Raw genomic sequence first — 22,473 nt, forward strand, 5'->3', positions numbered from 1 at the left:
TCCAAATATATTGATGTCATAATTGTTCATTTTTAAGTGAAAACTTATTTTAAGTGCAATTTTGAGGTTTACTTATAGAACCAAAGGAGATATAACTTTTTAGTAAATTGTCAACATGTTGACTACGACACTAACTTGAAATGTGATGTATTTCATAATTTTGACTTACTTTAGTATTTAGGTATGTATATCTAATAATTGTACATTAAGGATTTTTCATTATCTGGTGGAAATTTCATGAACTTTTTTTTCTGATTTGGATCACTGTCCTCGACTTTTATTTTCTAAAGTAACCGGAAGTTGAGCGTTTTACTTTGTTTACTTTGAAGGTATGTGCTAGCTGGATGATGCGGGGACCAGCGGGAGGAGAGGGGAGTTTGGCAGGCTAGTTGTCCTCCTATGGCAGCAGTGTCAATGAAATGTCCGTTTGTGTGGCTGCTGCTGCCGTGGCTCTGCGTCCAGCTGTCCGAGACCAAAAACGACCGGTAAGACCGCTGGTTCCGATTTGAGCTAGCTGCAAAAGTTAGCCTGCTAGCTGTTAACCTAGCCTGAAGAATCAAAGAAGTCTGTTCAAAGTAGGTTCATTTCATCGTTAGTGACAATTAAGTTAACTTGATTATGATATTTTGGTGAAATATAATTTACCTTAAATGACACAGTTTCCGTAAACACACAATATCATGCTAAATTAATTTGCCAGCTGTTGAGTAAGATCATCCGGCGGTTTAACTCTTACCACAGTACAAAGTTCAAAGATGGTGACCACAAACTCAATTAGGCCTTCTTTCCCCCAATCTGACCTCACAATTAAATGGGTAAAATTTGATTAACTTAAATGCATATCAACTGTGGCTCATTTGATAGCATTTGTCACATTATTAGCATTTAGCACATTTAGTCCTTGATACGCTAAAATGACTGAAAGGCTGATAAAAATATTTAGAGTAAACTTTGGGTCACAAGATGAGTCCTGTCATCACGTTTTGGTTTCATTCTTGGAGTACACTGACATTTCATGTTAAAATGTGGCTGCAGTTTGACATCTGGCCACCAGATGGCGCTGTTGAATCATGTATTACCCTTTTTAAAAAAAGCTAAATGTAAACAAACTAGCCCCTCACTAACCATAGACGGTATAGATCTTTAATACACTAACACAACACACATGAGAGGATTGTAAACTACGCTTTAGCTAGTTTTGAGAGGAACATGATAAGAAAGAGAGTGTTAGTGTCGTCTCTGTGAGGTTTGTGAACCTGCTTTTTAAGGCACAAACAAGGAACCAGTAAGAGTGAAACATTTACACAATCACAACAGGATGTTGCACCAGGCTGCATGAACATGACCAAAACACTAACAGGTGGTAAACATGATAAGGTAAGAAGAAATTGATGTTATGTGTAACTCTGACCTCGTCCTGTCGAGCAGTCGTGTTATGCTCCACACACAATTGGAGACACAACTGACACACACACACACACACACACACACACACTCTCACACACACACACACACACACACACACACACACAAACACCATGAGGTCTTCACATTACAGACCTCAACCTGACCTTGTTGTGTGTTTGGTGTTTTCTGTTCAGTAAATTGCAGAGCAAATTATAGTGATTGATACCAGAGTGCTTCACGGTGTTCCCTTCATCCACACAGTCACACACACACACACACACACACACACACAGTCACAAGGCCATCAGGTGTAACCAGCAGCCCTGAATGCCTCGCTCTGCAGCCCCAGCCTGTGTACAGACTCTCTCAGACACTAGGTGTTTAAACTTCTAAATAAACATGCAACTTTTTCTACCAGACAATATTTTATTACCACATCAGAGCAAAAAATGACTTGTGAGTTAATAAGTGGTATAGATAATGGATGGATAATTGTTTTTAAAATTATTGCACTGTGTCTTCTTAAAGTAGAAGCATGAACCCACTTCCAGGAGTAACATGTCTCTAGCAGCACCAAAAGAAAAGTAGAAAGTCTGTGCTGAAAGTTAAACATCAGAATGATAAGGAGGGATCTCGACGTTTGGCTAAACTAGATAAAGCTTGTGTTGTTTTAGACACGAGACCTGAGAGAAGCCACGGCTCGGCCTGTCAGAAAAACACATTCCTCTATGTGATGAAACTGTTTGACTAACAGACGCTGTGATGAAATCAGATGAGTCAACATAAAGTCTGAACCAACACAGGGTTCATTTATCAACACTAAAACCATATTTGTACCACCACAGCTGTGGGAAAGCATGTCCTCCACAGAAGACGCTTTCAGTCTCTGAGATTTGACCCTCATGAAATCATGTGTTCGAAGGACACGTTATTTTAGGGGCTTCATGGTATCCGTTAGTGTAAAAGCATCGGTGCATATGGTGTGTTTGTTTTTCTGTCTCGTTTATAAACTTTTTTTTAAACCTGATTTTCTCTCCTCGCAGAGTGTCTATGGAAGATGACGTCCTGCTGCCGTACGCCCACGGTCACGGCCCCTCCCACTCTCACCGCTACGTCAGGGACTGTCAGCCTGTCATTCACGGAAACATCACCTACGAGAGCTGGCCGTCCAGTAACCGCAGCGGGGTGCCCGTGGCCGAGTCCTCCCTGTTTGTGTCCAACGTGCCCCGAAGCTCCAGATGGGTTTACGGTCCGTGATGGAGTCAGACAAAATGACTGACAGTTAAAACTGATGAAATATTCATGAATGAATCTGGATCTGATTCCTGTTTAATGAAACTCTTTATTTATGTACTCGCTGACCTCTGATCCATTCATGCATCTTGTCTTGGTCTGTAGGTCACATGACAGTGGTCTACGACCCGCTGAGGACGGTGTCGGTGTTGGAGCCGGGTGGGCCGGGCAGCTGCGGGATGAATCGGAGGGCCACGGTGGCGGAAACAGCCGCGGCTGCAGGATGTCTGTACGCTCAGAACGCCGGCTTCTTCAACACGAGAACAGACGAGTGTTTGGGAAACGTGGTGAGCGACGGCCGGCTGGTGCAGGACAGCGGCGGGATTCAGAACGCACAATTTGGAATCAGGAAGGACGGGACGCTGGTGTTCGGGTAAGAGATCCAGAACCAGGACACTGACATGTTCAGTCTCTCTGAAACATTCAAAATAGCCTGTGTTTAATATATATTTATAAAGTAATTATACTCCCTGTGCGACGCTAGAAGAACAAGAGGACAATTACTACCCTTAAATCCTACCATAGACTGTATATAGGAAGTTGCCACCATGACCTCACCTATTTGTTTGTGCATTACCGTTCTGAAGCATAAAAATTGTGATTTTTGCTGTGGCCATCTTGGTTTTTTAAGCAGCCAGAAGTGACCATATTAGGAAGCGAGGGCGGAGCTTGAGAAGAGCTAGGGGTCAGAAAACGCTAACACTTGCTCAGTTATTCATAGTGATGTTAACTGTGATGCTAATTGGCTGGCAATAAACAGGCTTCGAACAAGAGGTACTAACTGAAACCAGAAACAGCTGAACAAGACTTGTTGTGGCAGCGACTTGTTAGACACGAGTACAGAAGCCCTAAGCGGACCTTCATCCATACATTTTATTTACTTTGTTTTCACGAGTGATTTCCGGTTGTTTTCTGTAGATCTCAACTTATTAATTTAATAATACAACCTTTATTTATAGAGCTTAACCCTCAGATGCATGCTTTTAAAGACAATAAATATCAATACAGTTTAGGCAAACTATAGGAAGTGACAAATATTTTAAAAGAAATAAAATGTGAAAGATTAAAACTTAAATAAAGGCTCTCAGATAAAAGTAAGGGACTTAAAAAAGAGAGAGCCTGCTTCCTGGTCTGTGTGAGCATCAGTGACTAAATGAACATCACGCTGTGTTGAAGACGATTTGAAACTAGAGGTTGAGACCATAAACTCATCAGGAACATGTTTACTGAGGGAATACATCAGGAGAGGAGGAGGAGTGCTTTCCCATCTGACTTGTGTTGTGACACCAGTGGAGTCGCCCTCTGCTGGACACGAGAAAGAACGCAGGCAGTTCTGCTTCATTTTTCAGACCCAGCGGCTGTTTACTTGTTAAATACAGTCTATAAATCACACAAGGATGGAGCAACATGTCGCTGATTCAGTGTGAAAGAAAAAGAAATCCTTCAAAATAAAGGTCCTTTTTTAAAGTGTTATTGCAGGTTTCAGTTTTCAAAAGGCTTTACAGTATCATAGATTTTCATCAGGACCAGATTGATGCATCCACTATTTAAAGGGATAGGACCGGACATTTACAATGCCACTGCACCATGAGAAAGTCACTTACCTTGTTTGTTTGATACCTGAGGTCTTTAATCCCAGGAATTCTTAGAGGTAGATCTGTTGACAACATGTTTCAAGGACAGATGTATCGAGCCTGTATTCATTTATTTTGGATTCAGTTCCCCTGGGAGTTTGGCCCACAACACCCACACAGACTGTTGCATAAAATATTGCTTCATCCTCAAAATATGCCACCTTTTGGTCCCTGTGTGGAGCAACATGTGGTTTGTTTACACCTCGAGGTTAGAGAGACTCATTCACCTGTGAGAGAGGTCGGACATGTGTTCAAACATGGAAATAAATCCTTACTCATTCAGATTTCTAGTAAAGCTATTTTTGTGTAAAAACAGGGCCTGGATCAGCATCGCGTTTAGAATAAACATCTTGGTTTAGGCCCTTTGACATCGAGCTGGACATAACTCAACAGTAAATCAGTGAGCTGGGTCATAAAATCTGCTGGTGCAGTTTTTAAACATGTAAACAAAAGGCTGTAAAAGTGTCAGATGTGTTCATATTGGGCTGCGTTTTATGGTCTTTATCAAAGAGCTGTGAGACATAAATAATAAGGTTCTCTGTCTGTCTCGGTTGTTTCTGGAAGTTGCCATGAAACTGTTGCCCTGTGTGAAGTCTGTTGTTGTATTATTAAGTTGAACTTCTTTTATAACATGCAGAAAATACCAGTGAGAACATATTTGTTTGTGTCTTCTGCAGGCAGCAGCAAAAAAAAGTTTTCTTTTTGCACTGACTGGCTCAGATCGCTCTCCTCCATGCTGCCAGACTCCATTGACAAAAACAGTCATTTTACTTTGCATAAACAGCAGTTACTGACCTACTTCTAAATCAGCCCAGGTTTAAAAATATCTTCCTAACTTTTAAACACCTTCACATCAACGTATGTGTGGCATCTCAAGAATTGGGACTGTGTGTCTGCTTTTTCCAAGGCCTGCATTAATAACAGGCTAAGTGTCAGTTCAGGTGAGTGATAGCAGATAAAAACTGTGCCGGCATGAATACATGACGTTGTTGTTCAAAGGTCTAAATGTCAGACAAGGACACTAATTTAACCCGCTGGTTGGAAAGGTTCAGTTAACTTCTTTAAGTCCACCTTCAGAACCAGCTCTGCGGCTCGGTTCACTCGCTTACAGAACTCAAACTGTAGTCGTCTTTAAATAGAAACTCTTTGTGGCTGCTAATTTGAGGTTAGGTAATGTAAGGTAAGATGATTCCTCTCCCAAGAAGAAACATTATAGCAGTAAAGAATCACCACAGAGGTCAGACTGGAGACAGTTGTGTAAGTGTAGGTGTGGATTCTCGCCAGCTGACAACACATTCGTCTAACTGGAGCTGGTGAAGACGAAGAGACACGAAGCTGCAGTAAACACTAACGTGTCCTGGTCTTTCAATGCAAAGCTTCTTTTATGGTTTTCTGTGCGTTGTTGGTTTTATAATTTTACAGCGTTGAAAAGGAGACACACATTTTTAAGTCTTGCACGTGCATTGTGTCATTTTAAGCCTATTAAATGTGCTCAGATGTTTTTAAAAGAAGTAATTCTGTTCATCCGAAACGCAACAACACTTAAGCCCCCTTTTTCGACAATTTCAGGACATTCAGGTCCTCAACTTCCCCGGAATCCCAGGAATTCCAAGAGGTAGATTTGTTGACATGTTTCATGGGCCGAGTAGGATAATGACCGGTTGTATCAAAGCTGTGGTTTGCTTTTTATATACATCATTTATTTTCTTAGCTTTTCTTCCTCAGGCTGTTTGACTCACGACACCCACACAGACTCATCTACGGAACATCGCTTTATAATTCACAAAACATGCAGCCTTTTGGTCCCTGTGTGGAGCAACAGTTGGGTTTGTTTACACCTCCTGGTCAGAGAGACTCATTCACCTGTGAGAGGTCAGATGAGTGTAAATCAGGTTTCTAGTAAAGCTATTTTTCATCTAAACCCACAGCTTGAAATAGTGTCACCTTTTGTAGAATAAATATCTCAGTTTGGGCCCTTTTACATCGAGCTGGACATAAATAGACTGCACATCAGTCTGCACACACAGCGGGAGGTTGTCAGTGTCAAACGCGCTCTCATAAATCTCAGTTTGGTTTGGGTGAGGTGTGCAGGAGGAGGAGGAGTCTTCTGTAATGGTGACTGATTTTAAGTTAATATCCCTGAAACATGTATAAAGATGCTTCCTCACTACAGATGGAATATAAAAACAATGTACAGGTAACTGAGGCGAGCAGTAAAGTGTGTAAAGCAGAGAAACTGCTCAACGTGAACAACGTCATCACCCCGACCACTCGCTGTGTTAATGCTTCTGCTGCGTTCATGGGCTCACATGACTTCTTGCAGACATTTAACCAGCAGGCTAGCAGGATGAAATCAGCCTGAAGTCGGGGTGAACAGACGGACGTGCAGTCCACCCGGACAATGTGGGAAAATGAGTAGGAGTGCAGTGCATGTGTGAAAGGGGCTGAATCGGTCAGCACATGTTGCTGCGAGGTTTAAGTCTTTAGTTCTCTGTTTGTGCAGAGAAACAAGATGAAATCAAAACAAACAAAACATTTACATATTAAAAAGCACAGGAGGGATATATGTAACCATGAAGGCTTGTAAAAGGAGCCCACCTAACATTAACGGCAATAACAAAGTCGTGCCACAAATTTAAAAGCAGATTTGGGTATTTTTGCTGAATGTCTAAAATCCATCAACCTGTATTTATACCTGAGAGATCACTGAGGGGCAACCCTGCTTTACAATGATATGGAGTCTGTTACAAACCAGACAGAACGATAGACGTTTATTAAACTCACCACAGCGGGGAGGCGCAGTTTATTTGTCTGTCCTCTCTGTGCTTAAAGCTCCTCTTGGTCATGCCATCGTGTGTCATATTTGTCTTTCAGCCCCTCCCTCCTCCCAGTTATTAGTCAGAGAAGATTAATGAACCTGTGTTTACTTGTTGATGAGTCACCTGCAGTCTGTACACACAGTTCGCCCTCTGTAGCACAAACATCCTGATTAAGCTCAATTAACAGCTTTGTGTCATACACCAATGCAGGTGTAAGTGCTTCATTAGCATGATGATTGCAGCGATTAAAACAGTTTGCACAGGTACACCTGTAATGAATAGTTTGATAATGTCACAGACAGTAATTATGACGTCCTGCTCTCTTCTCAGGTACCTGTCACAGGAAGATGTTGTGGACAAGTCAAACCCGTTCGTCCAGCTGGTCAGTGGCGTGGTGTGGCTGCTGAGGAACGGAGAGGTTTACATCAACCAGAGTCTGACGGCCGAGTGCGGCGAGACACAGGACACAGGTACGTACGGTCCGGACACAACCACAGGGCGAACAGGAAACAGCTTCCTGACTCCTTTAACCAATTAGTCGATCAAGAGGCATCGATCCTGATAATCAATTGTTTTGATTTTGTCTTGAGGCAAAGATGTCCTAAATGTTCTGGTTTCACCTTCTTGATTAGCTGCTTTTCTTTGTCCCTTTTCACAGTAAAAGAAAAGTCTTTGAGTTTTTGACCAGCGGCTGGAAAAACAAGCTGTTTGAAGACTTTACGCAGGACTTAAAATGCATCTTAAAAATCCATCGGTCCATAAAATGTTCTTATCCGGGGTTGGGTCCGGGGTTGAAGTGAACATAGCTGGTTTGTTTAAGGACAGAAGACCTGGACTTATAAACCTGGTCTCTGTATCAGCAGTTGTTCAGACCTTATCAAGGTTTCCCTGAATTTCAGTTCATCAGACAGAGTTACAACCACTCACCAGACCTTCTCTCCTCACTTCACCTCACCTCAGTCCAGACTTGGATACTGGATCTGTGTCGGTTCAGCAGTAATTAAGTGTAACTATATCTCTGCGCGCTGCGCTGCTGTGTTTGCATAACAGAGAACCTCATCTGTGACCTGAAGTGACTCACGCCACCTAAACACAGCACTGCCATGTTTATTAACAATGACAACAATGTGGAGCAACCAGAGTGTACGTCAGGTTTCTTAACGGCCTTCTGTGTGACACAAATTGCACAGATAGAAAAAGGACACACCGTGTAATAAAGGTGAGGATAAGTTTCCCAGAACTGATCCGTCTTTGTTTACATGAACCTGAAACTTGACCTCAGCTTTCAATGACACTCCGAGCCGTGTGATAAAACTCTGTGCAGAGGATCCAATCACTGCAGACAGTCAGGGCTGGGATCAGGTAGCTTATTTGGAACAACCTACAATAGATCTTATTCTAAATATCAGTTTAATAACGGCAGGTCAGGGCAAACCAATGACGGAGGAAGCTCCTCCTCCTCCTCTCATTGTGCAAACATGAAGCCTAAACCCGCCCGGAGCGGGCGCTGCCATCTTGCTCATCTGTGTCCAGAGTGTGTGCAGTAGAGACCGCCCCTTCCTCTACCCGACACACACCTTTACCTTGTGTCCTTGGCGTGTTGGAGCCCTCAGGTGTCCTTGGCGTGTTGGAGCCCTCAGGTGGGCTCAGTCTGCAGCAGAACAGCTTCTTGTGTCGGTCTGAAGCAGATATTCACGCTTATGGAAAGCATTTGTCAACAGAGCTGTCAATCATGAGGCCACACCCCCTTTTTATAGCATCAAATAACTGATTAAAAGTAAACTTGTCAGAAAAATGAACACTGTGACATAAATCAGCATGATAAGAACTAACTATAATGACAGAAACCATGTTGGAGAAAAATGTATTTAGATTTTATAGTTTGACTCATGTCCCATCTGTTAACATGGAGGAGGCGGGCTTTATGACCTATACTGCAGCCAGTCAGCAGGGGGCGATAGAGGGGGTTTGTTGCAAACTTGGCGCCCCCTGTGAAAAAAGCAGAACGTCTCCTCTCTTTGCTGATGTAAACAACCCGGTAGATGCCTTTGTTGTTGTGTCAGGCCCCATATGCAAATGTCAGTGATGATGTTATTCTCAAAGTATTTCTTTAACAAAGGTGACGCATTACAAGCTGCTATAATGGTTTGAAATGTTTTGCACTTCTTGTTTCCTTCTCGGTCCCTCATTGAACTAATATCATGTGTGGATTAAAGTGGCTTAAACACATAGAAGAACCAACATTTAAGAGAAACCCATATACCTGTGGACTAGCCATAAAGCAGAGCAGGATGAGGAGAGGTTTATTAGAGTCTTATAGAGCTTATGCACTAGTTCTGTGGTTTGTTTTTGTCTCTGCTTTGATCCACAGACTTGACATTTCCAGTGCAAACAACCTAACGTCAGTGCAAAGCAGGAGTTGGACCTTCTAATGCTCTTAGTGTTAAACTTCAGGATGTTCCTGGATGAGGTGTTGCTAGAAAAGACGTAACACAAGTCTTTTGTAGATTATTGTATCGCACTAAACATTTCACTTTTACTTTCACAGGGTTGTTGCACACTTTTGTGGATGTGGTGTCGGCCAGGACGGCGGTGGGCCACGACGCAGAAGGCAGACTGATGCTGTTTCAGATCGACGGACAGACTAAAATAAGAGGGTAAGAACAGAAGGGAGCCGAGGGGTGTTTTTTCCCAGAGCAATTGACTCATGCTCCCTGCTAAATATCTCCTCAGCTTTAAGTGAAATGGAAGTCATATTTTTTATTCACCACCCTGTAAGTGGATGAAAGAGTTCGTCCCCCTCTGGGGAGGAAGGAGAGAGCAGACACAGATGTGTGTGACAGGAAACATATGATAATTTATTCCATTAACATGAAGTGACTCACGGACCTTTGAGTCATCACAAAGTGTTCCAAGACAGAAGTAAATATGCTGGTTGACTTTGCATGCACAAAGCAAGCTCAATTCACAAAAGATAATTTATTACAGATCTTTGTTACACATGATAAAGTTAGTGAAAGGTGCTCTTCTCCAGCTCCTGCCTCTCGTCCAAATATGGTCACCTAACGGCCAAAAAGCCACGACAATCTAACTTAGCGATCATTGCGATCAAATCTGGCAACATCACAGAACGGATCCTTTCAGAGATGGACCTTCTTGTTAAAGAGGAAGATGATGTTTTTAAGCAGAAACAGACGTTGCGTCGCTCTCTTTGAAGCCACCAGACTCCATTCACAAAATCAGTCATTTTACCTTGCAGAGCATAGAAGTTGCTAGTCTACCGCTGCCAAGATCAGTCAGTGTTTTTGTGTGTTGCACATATTGTTTCGGATCCAAACTAACAATTTAAAACACCAAAGTCACACAAAAACACCTAACTGATTGAGGCGGAGGTAGACCAACTCCTGCTTTCTGTGAGGTAAAACTCCTGTTTTTGTGAATGGAGTCTGGTGGCTTTGAAGAGAGAGATGTAACGGCTGTTTCTGGGTTAAAAAAAGGATCTTTCTGTTTCACAAAAGGGTCTATCTCTGTAGGAAGCCTTTCTGTAATGTTGTCAGACACTTTTAGTGGACAAAGTACATTGCAGACACCATTAATATCTGCAGTACAGCCCATTTTGTTGCTGCAGATTAAAGGTATTTCCTGGAGCAATTCCAAAACATGTTGGTTTATAATATTCATACTATGTTAAAGGGCCCAGGTTTAAAAATACAAGAATATCCCTTTAAATAAAGCTCATCTATTCACGTGGAGGAAGCTTGCAGCGTATGGTTAAAGCACCACTATGATGATTACACTTATCCACATAAAGAATATTCCATAGGACGGATGCAGGTGGAGGTAAAGGAGATAAAACAGAAAGTTGGAGCCTGCTACAGATTATGCAGATTAAAAATAGCCTGATGGTATAAGAGATAAATGGGGGTGCAGTAAAAGGGTTACTCAGGATGATGACCTAATGCTACAGGCTCATGTCACCTCACAGCACTAAGACCTCTCCACCAATCGATGGTATTGATCCCACTCTCCCTGCTGCAGCCCTGGAGATTAATGTGTTGGTGTTAATGACCTGGCTTTGAAAAGCACAACAAGCTGACATGTGTGTGCATGTTGGCTGCCCTGTGTGTATCTCTGCTCAATATCAGGCGACCGCAAGGTCAATAAAACATGTAAAAAGCAGCTCGGACCAAACAAAGACCTCCAGACTGACCCTCAGGAGTAACAACAGGGGGAACTGTGACTTCGTCCTGTCCATGAAGGAAAGTTAGCGTACCTTTTACATTTTTACATTCAACACGTTCATAGAACACTGTATACTGTCTGTGTAGACCCTTAGAGGACATTTGTGCTGTTACAGATTAATGTATGAGGGCACAAGGAGTCAAAAACAAATGGTGTTCGGGCCCTTACTGCACATTTAACAAGACCGCTTAACACTTTAGCATGTTAGCAATCTTGCATCCTTATATTAGCGTGTAAAGCCGTTAATCTACATGTTAGAATGATCTTGCCGTGGACCCTTTGGCATAGCTTAATGTGCACCTTCTCATTAATGTAAATGTGATTGGTCCCTTTGTTAGCATATCGCAAAAACTACAGAGGACATTTTGCTGGCTGTTTTGTAGTTTGTTTTAAATGACTGTTTTGTCAGTGGAGTCTGGTGGCTTTCAAGAGAGCGATGTACCCTCTGTTTCTTGTTTAAAAACAGAACATGTATCTTCCTCTGTAAGATGTTTTGCATCACTCTTTTCAAAGCCACCAGACTCCATTGACAAAAGCAGTCATTTTGCCACCAGGTCTAGGTTGTCTACTTTTGCCTTGATTGGTTATTTTTGAGTTATTTCATGTTACAAATATGTTGTGTGTGAGCTGAACTAACTATTTTAAATATCCGAGTCAGACAAACTCACAAACAAAGTCATCAGAATCAGAATCAGGAGTAGTGTGTTCTGCAAGGGAAAATTACTGTTTTTGTCAATGGAGTCTGGTGGCTTTGAAGCGAGCGATGTAACAAAGGTCTGTCTCTGTAGGGATCCTTTCTGTAATGTTGTCAGACACTTAGAATACCAAAACATGCACCAAAACAGAGGACACTAAAGCACTTAGCTACAAAATAGCTTCAAGCAGTCTGTTGGCTTCCATATGAAGCTAAAACTTGAATGGTAATTGCCAGTTTCAGTGTCTACAAGCATATCCTGTGTGCAGATTTTCTGTGTTGCAGTAATTTCAATAAAAGAAGCTGTTGTTCCACATTTATTTGCATTAATTCTTACATCATGTACTCAGTTTTAGTCGGCAATATTTCTAATACGCAGAGAAAACTTGCTTAAGCAACGGCGTGCACTGTGTAGCTTTAACACAGGATTGATTGAGGCTTTGGATGAAAGTCCTTCTAGTAGTTTAGTCAGGAGGTTTTATCCCCTGAATATCTGGTCAATATGTTTTTGATGAATGGACTGAAGCTGTACGGCACGTAACACATTGTAACTTATCAACCATGAATCCAGCATGGTTGCAGATATTTAACATATTTCTGGACACAGTTTTTGTGTCTATTTCTTTCATTATTCTGTAAGCTATAATTTTGTGTCTCTGTAGACTGAACCTCTGGGAGTTTGCCGAGTCACTGAAGCAGTATGGAGTCATCAATGCCATTAATCTGGATGGAGGCGGGTCTTCCACCTTTGTGGCTGATGGCTCATTAGCGAGCTACCCGTCTGATCACTGGTGAGCCAATTTAACCCTTCAGTTTTATACTTCTCTCACCATGTCACCTCTAACTTTTGTCCACTGTTCTTCCCCCTCTTTCCAGTATTCCAGACGGCAGGTGGCGCTGCGGCCGTCGTGTCTCCACCATCCTGTGCGTTCACCAGCAGCGCTGCCAGCCGGCAAACTGCAGCGGACACGGAGACTGTGTGGACGGACGCTGTCGGTGTCAGGGCGGCTGGCAGGGAGCCGCCTGTGACTCTCTGGTGTGTCAGCCGGCGGACTGCGAACCCCACGGTGTCTGCACGGCCGGTACGTGTAGAGGTGGAGAATCAGACAACGCCGTGTTTGTGTGTGTTATGTTTTGGTTATTTTGGTATGTAGTTAACCAGGATGATCCCTGTAGGTTAAACGTTGTACTGGAAGATGTTACTTATATTTAATCTACCTTCATTTAACATAACTACAAACTGCAGCCTCCAGAATGACCATGCTGCTGAGTCATGCTGCATTCAGGTGCGCTCATAAGTGTGAGTGATCAGAAAAGTGACCTTTTTTAAAGTGCAGGGTTATAACGTTGCTCACAGTCGGCACTATGTTGTGGTGACATGATCCCGCTGCATGTGACCGAGTACAGCAGAGCAGGCAGTGAAATTTGGGAACAACTACAAAAAGAACGGCTCGCGCCTACAACTCGGTTCCCGTCGTTCGCACCAAAGAGCCGTTCAAAAGAATCGGGTCGTTCGTGAACACTAAAATGTATTACAGTCTCCAGTGGATTTTTACCTACCTGTGTGTTTCAGGCGGCTGTGTCTGTGACGCTGGATGGAGAGGAAAGAACTGCAGCCAAGGTAATCAGGAGCTTGAGTAGAAATCAAGAGCATGTTTTTCAGACTGTTATGAACAAACTTTATTAAGTTGTCAAATTAGCGACTGAGCTAACAAGCTTGCTGACTGAGATTTAACCCTGAGTCCTCGAACAGTTAACCCTTTAATGAGGACTAAATGGGGAGCAAGCTGATGTTAGCATGTGGCTCAAAGCACCTCTGTAGACTCTTGTTGTAACATGGATTTCTTGTCTTATCTGAAGAGTGCCTCCCTGGATTCTTCGGTGACGGCTGCAATCAAACCTGCGCCTGTGTCAACGGCGGTTCCTGCGACCCCGTCCACGGACGCTGCACCTGCCCGTCTGGTTTCAAAGGCAACACCTGCGAACAAGGTAGGGAGACATCGTTCTATAACAGAACAACATTGATGACAACATTTACACAGAGTTTGTTTTTATGCAGACATTTTAAAGTTTGAATTTAATTCACATTTGTTTTACAACATTCGTCGAAATCTCTCTCTCTCTCTGTCAGTGTGTCCTCTGGGTTTCTTCGGCCCGTCCTGCACTCAGGAGTGTCGCTGTGATGACCAGTGTCCATGTGACCCGCAAACAGGAAGCTGTAACGGCACACTGCAAGGAGAGACCAACTACACCTTACACAGAGGTAAACATATACATGATGATATATATATGATGATAAGCTGTTTTTTTGACACAATTATCTACCTGTCGCATCGCAACTGCTTTCTCTTCCTGATCATTACTTTCAAACTGCACACCTTAAGCTTGGCGTCATTATTTACTTTGGTATTATTGTAATTATAAAAACACACAGATCTGCTACACGAACATAAAGATAAGGTCTTTTCTATGTATATTTATATTTTTAAACAACATGTGCGCCGTCCTTTCACACAGAAAATAGTCATAAAGTGTCTGAAGTAGATTTCATTTAAACTAAACTACCAGTTTACAGTGTGGGAGAGAACAGACATCATACTGAGAAGGAGACGCTGATCGTGTGATGGTGATATCAGCCTCTCTGTGTGCCTTAGAGAAAAACAAACGGGGTTTATTACTGTGTTTAAGTGTGTGTGCGTGTGTGTGTGTGTGCGTGTGTGTGTGTGTGCGTGTGTGTGTGTGTGTGTGTGTGTGTGTGTGTGTGTGTGTGTGTGTGTGCGCGTGTGCGCGTGTGTGTGTGTGTGCTCACACTTAGCAAATGTTTGACTATTTGCATTGAGCTGACGTAAAAACAGTTGGGTCCTTGTTGCTGCGTGTGCAAACAGAGCAGCGCTGTGTCGACTCAACTGGGAGGACTGGAAATGTTAGTGATCAGACTCCCCACGCTGTCTATAACTTTATACTGCTTTTATATCACTCAAAGACACAGAGAGAGAGAGACAGAGAGAGACAGAGAGAGAGAGAGAGAGAGAGAGAGAGAGAGAGGAGTCAACTACATTTTACCCCAGATAAACTAAAGACCTTCTCCTGCCCTGCCTTGAACTGTCTCAAACTATCACTTATACTAAGATAAACGGTCTCCTCCTCACACCCAACCAATTGTCAGGCCATCACACGCAATGCAAACACAATCACCCAGGACGTCACCTGCCAACCCATCTAACGTTTCACTGTCCTGCCCTCTGGGTGCAGGTGAAGGTCCCTCAGGTGCAGAAGGTATCTGGTACCTGCAGCCCTAAACTGAACTTGAGTCTGATTTCATGTCGTCGTTGTGATAAACTTTGTGTGTTTTTGTCCTTTGCTGCATGACGATGATGCGATGATGACGATGCGAAAATAATAACCAGTACTGCAAAATTACAATAAAAAAACAACAGTTTTTTAAATGAAAGTGAATTTTAAACTGCCTCTTATTTATAAACGAGACAAAGAGATAAAATATATCATGTTATTAGTTCAATATGTAAATCATACAAGCAGCAGCAGTTAGTTTACTTCCTCTTTGTTTGTAAGCCCTACAACAGAGGATGTTATTACTGAGATATGTTACTTACACAGTTCTTCTTCTTCTCCTTTTTTTTCTCCTCCTCCTTCTTCCTTTTCTCCTTCTCCTCCTTCTTCTTTTTCATCCTTTTCTCCTCCTCCTCCTTCTTGCTCTTCCTTTCCTCCCCCTCCTCCTTTGCCTTCTTCTTATTCTCCTCCTCTTCGTTTTCCTTCTTCACTTCCTCCTTCTCCTCTTCCCTTGTCTTCTTCTCCTCCCCTTCCTCCTCTTCCTTTGTGTTCTTCACCTCCTCCTCATCTTCGTTTGTTTTTCTTTTTCTCCCCTACTCCTTCTCCTTCTTCTTCTTCTTTTCTACACCTCCACCTCTTCCCTCTCCTCCTCCTCCTTCTTCATCTTCTTTCCCTTTTGCTCATCTTCCTCCTCCTTCTCCTTCTTCTTCTTCTCCTCTTTCCCTCCTTCTCCTTCTTCTTGCCCTTTTTGTCCTCCTCCTCCTCCTCCTCCCCCTCCTTCCCCTCCTCCTTCCTCTTCATCTTCTCCTTTTCTCCTCCTTCTTTTTCTTCTTTTCCTTTCCTCCTCCTCCTCCTCCTCCTCCCCCTCCTTCTCCTCCTCCTTCCTCTTCATCTTCTCCTTTTCTCCTCCTTCTTTTTCTTCTTTTCCTTCCCTCCTCCTCCTCCTCCTCCTCCCCCTCCTTCTCCTCCTCCTTCCTCTTCATCTTCTCCTTTTCTCCTCCTTCTTTTTCTTCTTTTCCTTCCCTCCTCCTCCTCCTCCTCCTCCCCCTCCTTCTCCTCCTCCTTCCTCTTCATCTTCTCCTTTTCTCCTCCTTCTTTTTCTTCTTTTCCTTTCCTCCTCCTCCTCCCCCTCCTCCTCCTCCCCCTCCTTCTCCTCCTCCTTCCTCTTCATCTTCTCCTTTTCTCCTCCTTCTTTTTCTTCTTTTCCTTTCCTCCTCCTCCTCCCCCCCCTCCTCCTCCTCCCCCTCCTCCTCCTCCTCCTCCTCTCCACAGCTGGACATTGCCTTGCTAAACAGATGTTTACATCATGGAGGAGAGATGAAGACGCTCACAAAGAGCATCCCCATCTAACAGAGTAAGTGTCAAAGGTGGAGTCACATGACCTCGCCCTCACCTCTGACCTTTCACCTCTGCTGTCAATCCTTCACGTCTGTTCAATAAACCTTTAGAAAGGCAAACAGTCTCTAAACCTAAACAATTACGTTGAATATTTGGCTTTTTTGTTGCTGTCCAGACTTTGTGAACTCAATCTGGGTGAGATGTGAATGTGCCAAAAAAAACCAGACTCGGATTCTCCGTCAGATGTAGAAAATGAGTCGTGATCAGAGGTGTGAAATCGTCCAATCTGCTAACCAAATGTTGAAGTGCAGCCGGTCGGTTTGTCTCCTCGTCCAGCCTCTTAATCTCACTTTGTTCGCAGCGTCTGTTTCCTTTTAGTGTGGCTCAAAGTTAAACCCACCGACTGATTATAAAAAAACATGACTGGAAAATATAACAAATGTTTTCTGTGAGATATTTAACAAGTATTTTCTCCCTCCCCGAATCTTGCTTCTGGTCTGAGACTCTCTTCACATGTAAACAAGGCCGGCAGTCTGAGGACGCATTCATTGGCCTCCTTACCTTTCACATGCAAGTGAGGAATTGTTAGCTGTTGCTATGGTTTGGAAAGGCGCTTTGTGAAGGGGGACTGTGGTCACAGATGGAGGAAAGGACTTCATCTGTTTTAACCCTTGTTTGACCAAACGTTCACTTTGACAAAGTCCTAGTTGAGCTAAAGGTCTTTAAAATGTCTCAGACAAGGAGCAGGAAGAGCCACATGCCCGTTAAACATCCATCAGAGTTGTTTTTCATCTTTATTTCTGTTCTTCAGGAACAGAATCAGATATTGGTTTATTGCCAAGTATCTATGAGCAGAACAGACTCCATAAACAAACTGTAGTTAGTAAAAATAAAAAACAAGTAAAGCATAAATCAAGAGTCATGAATAAAACAGAAAATTACAGTAAAATTAAAAATGAAAAATGAAGAGGATGGAGAAAGCAAAATATAGACTCGATATGCATCCGTTAACATTATGAATATTTGTATCTTGCAGAAATTAGCAAAGATGTGTGTAACACATCGAGTCTAATGTGTGAACTACGTCGGCGTATCAGCGCCACATTTACGAGATTATTCCGAACCTAGTTTTTGCATTTTTTCATTAATCAGTTTGTAAAGCAGTCGTGTCGTCTCCTTCAGAATCAGTTGTGCTGTCGGATCTTAAGTGAGATTTAGAACGGTAATTAAAGCCAAATTGATTTTTGTCTGTAGTACAGGTTTGTTTCCTTTCAGTCTCCGTCATGAGGTCGTAGTCAACAGGGGGCATAGAAACGTGTGTTTCTGCAGCAGAGGGTCGCTCAGTCTTTCTCCTCTGTGAAGTCTGCTTCTCGTGTGCAGAGGAAACAGGCTGAATCTGCTCCAAGCTCCGTGCCATGCACGCCTGTGTGAGCAGCAGAGCCAACAGGGCAGAGAAGAGACACAGGTGAATCAGAGGGAGGGGGCCGTGAACCACAGCCTACTTTTTGGGGGTCACGGCTCAGAAAGGTTCCTATAAACACGATTTTACTAGTTTTTGTTTCTCGTAGGTTTATGACTTAAGAACCCCCTAATTTGCCATTTTTTCTAGCAAATTTACAACTTTAATCTCAGAAGATTTTTGTCTGAATATTTCTCTTCTCCTCCAGCTGTTTTCTTTTTCGTCCCATAGTAGACAGCCTGTACACACCTCAGCAAAACACTTCCTGTCCCAGTTTTATGGGCTCGAAAACATCAAAATAGTGTGGACATTTGGTGTAAATGTAGCCAAAGTTGTGTTGTAAATAAATAAGTGAGGATGTGGTCTCAAATTTAGCATGTCAGAATGCCTACAGGTATCATGCTAACATCTTAGCATGGTAGCATACTAAGAAAACATGCTAACTAACCTCTAAAAATATAAGAAAGAAATGAGAGAAAGGAAACCTAACTGAAGCTCCAGTCACTAGTGTTGTTGGATATTTGCTTTATGTGACACTCTGTGTTTTCAGATAAGCTTCCTGAGCTATAAAAACAATCGTTACCAGGTGAATGTAACCCTCCTCCGTCTCTCCTCAGACGTACCTGGCTGATCATCACCGTCACCTTGGCGTCTCTGCTGTCAGCCAGCCTGATGCTTCACCTTGTACAAGCGTGTCGAGGCTCAGTTGCCGCTCGATTTACTGAGCGACGAGACTACTCCTTAGTCCCGATGACCGAAATCAACGGAGCTGCTGGCCGTGCCGAGGCAGACGCTGGGAAATCAGGGAGCAGGAATTTTATATTGGACGACTCGGACTCTCAGGATGAAATCTGGTCTCCATCTGGCTTGGGGAAGTCGTAACTGTCAGGAGGACGGAGTAAGACTGTTACTGCACAAAGAGAAACACCTGAAACTCAGTGTTCCTCTGCTTAAGTTAATTTTTGAATGTTGTCAAATGTCCGTCGACAATCCTGCTGAAATGAAAAAGAAGCTTAAGGACCAAGCAAAACATGTTTTCACTCTGCACACCAGATGTTTTCAGAAGTTTCTGGACGCTGGTTTAGATGTTTGTTTACAGCCGAGGCGTCTGAATGTGAAGACGAGAGGAAGTCCAGAAAAGGAACCAGGGGTCTGAATCATGAAGCAAGTTTAGTGTATGTTGCAGCTATCCACCACTCACCAAGCAGCACCGGAGAACTAGCATCATTGTTCCTACAGGATCCTTACAGGGACAAAAAGGTGAAAAGAGCAATATAAATATTTGAATATATAATTATATCCGCTTTATACCTGCGTAAGAGATAGTAGAAACCTATTTTTTACATATCCATGTCTCCACTGGATCTCGGGTGTAAAAGGCCAGTGTTGGTATTTTTTAATGTGGGCCTTATTTTTACATATTTAGGGGTCTAAATGACTAATAGGTGCTAAGGGTTTGGAATTACCCCCGTCAGATTGGTATTCTAAGTGTGTGACAACATGACAGAAAGGATCCCTACAGAGATAGACCTTTTTGTTACAGAGGAAGATGATTGTTTTAACCACTAACAGACGTTACATCGCTCTCTGCACACACACCAGACTCCATTCATAAAAACAGTAATTTAAGTAGTACACAGGAGTTGTCGGTCTTTTGCTGCTTCGATCAGTTTGTTTGTGATATTGTGTGACTTAAATTGTTAATTTGTATCCAACATAATGTTTGTGCTACACTCAATAACACAAACTGAGGCAGCAAAAAACCCTAACTGATTGAGGCAGTGTTAGACCAGCAACTCCTGTGTTCTGTGAGCTAAAATCCCTGGTTTTTTCAATGGAGTCTGGTGGCTTTGAAGAGAGCGCTGTTTGTGTCTGGCAACATTACAGAAAGGATCCCTCCAGAGCTAGACATTTATGATAAAGACTAAGATGTATTTGTTTTGGTCAGAAACAGCTGTTACAATCACTCTGCAAAGCTACCAAACCTCATTGACAAAATCAGTCATTTTACCCAGCAGAACACAGGAGTTGCTGGTCTACTGCTGCCTAGACTGGTTACTTTGTCTTTGTTATTATGTGTTACCCAACCATTATGTTGGATCCACACTAGCTACACAATAACAAAAATGAATTTACTGATTGAGGCAGTGTTACATCAGCCACCCTGTGTCCTGTGAGGTAAAATTTACTGTTTTTTCAGTGGAGTCTGGTGGACATTAGGAAAGTGTTAAAAAACAAAAACATCTAACTTTACCTCGTCTTACCTCTTACCAGAATTCCCCTTCAGCTCAGTCAGGCCAGGTTAACCAAAGAGCTTCATGATACAGGGTCCAGGTAGGATGATGTGTTCAGGTTGTTGCCACGTAAACAGATGAACTTTAAACTCTCCCTGGGGATGCCCAGCATTCAAAACAAACTGCTACTGAGGCTTTTATCAGACAATTTCTTGTCATTTTTTAGATGTTTTGTCCGAATGCACTGAGCACCGTGTCTGAATGTAAAATAAGTGTGAGGTTAACGTGCGACAAAAATAAAGACGCACAATTTTCTCTGATGCCACACATTTTTGGTCTGTTTAAAATTCTCTGTAGAAAAGTGCCAACTTTGTATCTCATCAAGATTTCTCGCTGTTCAGGAAAATAGATTCTTTATTTATCATTTGTAAATGTCACCAAACTCCTCATTTGTCATTTCACACTCATATGAATAAATATAAGAATTCAGGTTTGACCACTAAAAAAAGGATCTGACTGATTTTTTTTCTGCATCCGCTGGCTCAACTTGTTGTTTCATGTACTTTGAGCTCAACGTCGGAAGGTTGCAGTTCCTCTGGTGTCCACTTGAGGCTGTCTCCAGCAGTGAGTCAGTCCCCATAGAGCCCCATGTTAAACTTTACAGCAGAAATAAACATGTTTACAGCCTGGTACAAAAAACAGTTTGGGTCTCTATATCTCATTTCTCTCTTCATGACAACTGTACGGGGAGAATCTTTATACAACTCACCTGTTTACATTATATTAAGGCTTAAAGTGATGCAGCATTAGGGGCGTGGCCTTGTCTGTAAATATCAGACAAATTGAACTGAGCTCTTCAACAGGGTTTTTCACAGCTCCATAACTGACCAGGTTTTGTGCCACTAGCTGTATATTTAAGTTTCAGTTAACTCTTCAACTGCTGTGAAGTTAAAACAACATGTGAAACAAGTTCTGGGTCATTTTGGAGTTGAGGTATCTCACACAGCTTCTAGTTTTGAGTTTTTAAATGTGGACTTAAAGTGTCAGAGGTCATTTAAGGTATTTTTCTCGCCTCCTTTCTGCCTCAGTGATCGTGTTCTTGCAGCGTCACACCTTTTCTTGTTTTGGGTGTTTATGTGCAGGGTCATCGGGTTTGCTCTGACCTCTGGCTCAGCTGAGGTCGCTGCCCCTTTCGGGCCATTTCTGTCCACTATCAGATAACTGGAGGGTTCACTTGACCTCTGACCTCGGACCTCCACCTTGGTCTACATGGGCCCAATCCCAATCTCCACACTCTCGGACTCATGGACTTTGAGGTGCGTTCTCGGTAAGTGCGTGAGTGCTTAGTGCTGTCCCACTGTCAGATCACTGAGTGTGTGAGGGCTCTGATGCCGACTTTACAACGCAAAACGCCAACGCCGCATATCTGCGGACTTTCCTGAGGGACTTACCCAGGGTTCATAGCGAACTGCGTGACGTATACAAACGTGATTGTCCAGCCCCCCACTTAATGTAAACAAATGTTCGTACATTGAAGTAGGATTCAGTAAAGTTTCACCAAAAACTAATAAGAAATGTAAACAATGCGAGCGTGGACAGTGACGGGAACTGCAAATACGTTTATCTGTAAGTGACAACAATTAAATATTCGTATTAATTAAACATTAATGCCTTTCTCACTTTGATAGTTTGTTAAATAAAGCTTATCTTATCTTAAAATATGTAAACACTGTAAGACACACAAACACACGCTGCAGGTCGGCTTTTTTACTTATTAGATTTAATGTCCCGTCTGGTTTCCAGGCAACGTGCGATGCCATGATAGTGCGTCCCATTCCTCATCTTTATGCAGTTCTCAAACCCTCATGGACTCACGCACTCACGCCTGACGCCATTAAAGTCCGTGAGTGTTCAGTGCTTAGGCTTTAGGGTGGAGATTGGGATTGGGCCATGCTCCACAGGTTGAACCACATTTGTTCTAGTTGCACTTTTTAGTTCCTGTCTTTGACTTTAAAGATTGTTTACTTAACTTTAATGTCTAGGCTAGCTGCTTTGTGCTAAG

At 42.7% G+C, this 22,473-nt stretch overlaps 1 protein-coding gene and 1 long non-coding RNA gene across 2 annotated transcripts; one reads left to right on the forward strand and one right to left on the reverse strand.

Moving 5' to 3' along the window:
* Positions 1-365: 365 nt before the first annotated feature.
* Positions 366-20,738, forward strand: LOC138584619 (N-acetylglucosamine-1-phosphodiester alpha-N-acetylglucosaminidase-like). Its single transcript, XM_069656896.1, has 12 exons — positions 366-485; positions 2,451-2,656; positions 2,806-3,073; positions 7,484-7,623; positions 9,702-9,810; positions 12,752-12,880; positions 12,966-13,171; positions 13,663-13,710; positions 13,950-14,078; positions 14,221-14,352; positions 16,653-16,734; positions 18,795-20,738. The coding sequence occupies exons 1-12, from the start codon at positions 400-402 to the stop codon at positions 19,057-19,059; spliced, it is 1,800 nt and encodes a 599-aa protein (XP_069512997.1). The 5' UTR covers positions 366-399; the 3' UTR covers positions 19,060-20,738.
* LOC138584620 (uncharacterized) lies at positions 13,848-16,069 on the reverse strand. The gene is made up of 3 exons (XR_011305452.1): positions 15,704-16,069; positions 14,176-14,318; positions 13,848-14,067 (listed from the first exon to the last, which is right to left on the reverse strand). It is a non-coding gene; the product is annotated as an uncharacterized lncRNA (long non-coding RNA).
* Positions 20,739-22,473: the final 1,735 nt, after the last annotated feature.

Source organism: Semicossyphus pulcher, unplaced genomic scaffold (assembly GCF_022749685.1).
Source record: "Semicossyphus pulcher isolate SPU_LCO1_2020_fin unplaced genomic scaffold, fSemPul1.0.p SCAF_9, whole genome shotgun sequence".
NCBI classification, from domain to species: domain Eukaryota; kingdom Metazoa; phylum Chordata; class Actinopteri; order Labriformes; family Labridae; genus Semicossyphus; species Semicossyphus pulcher.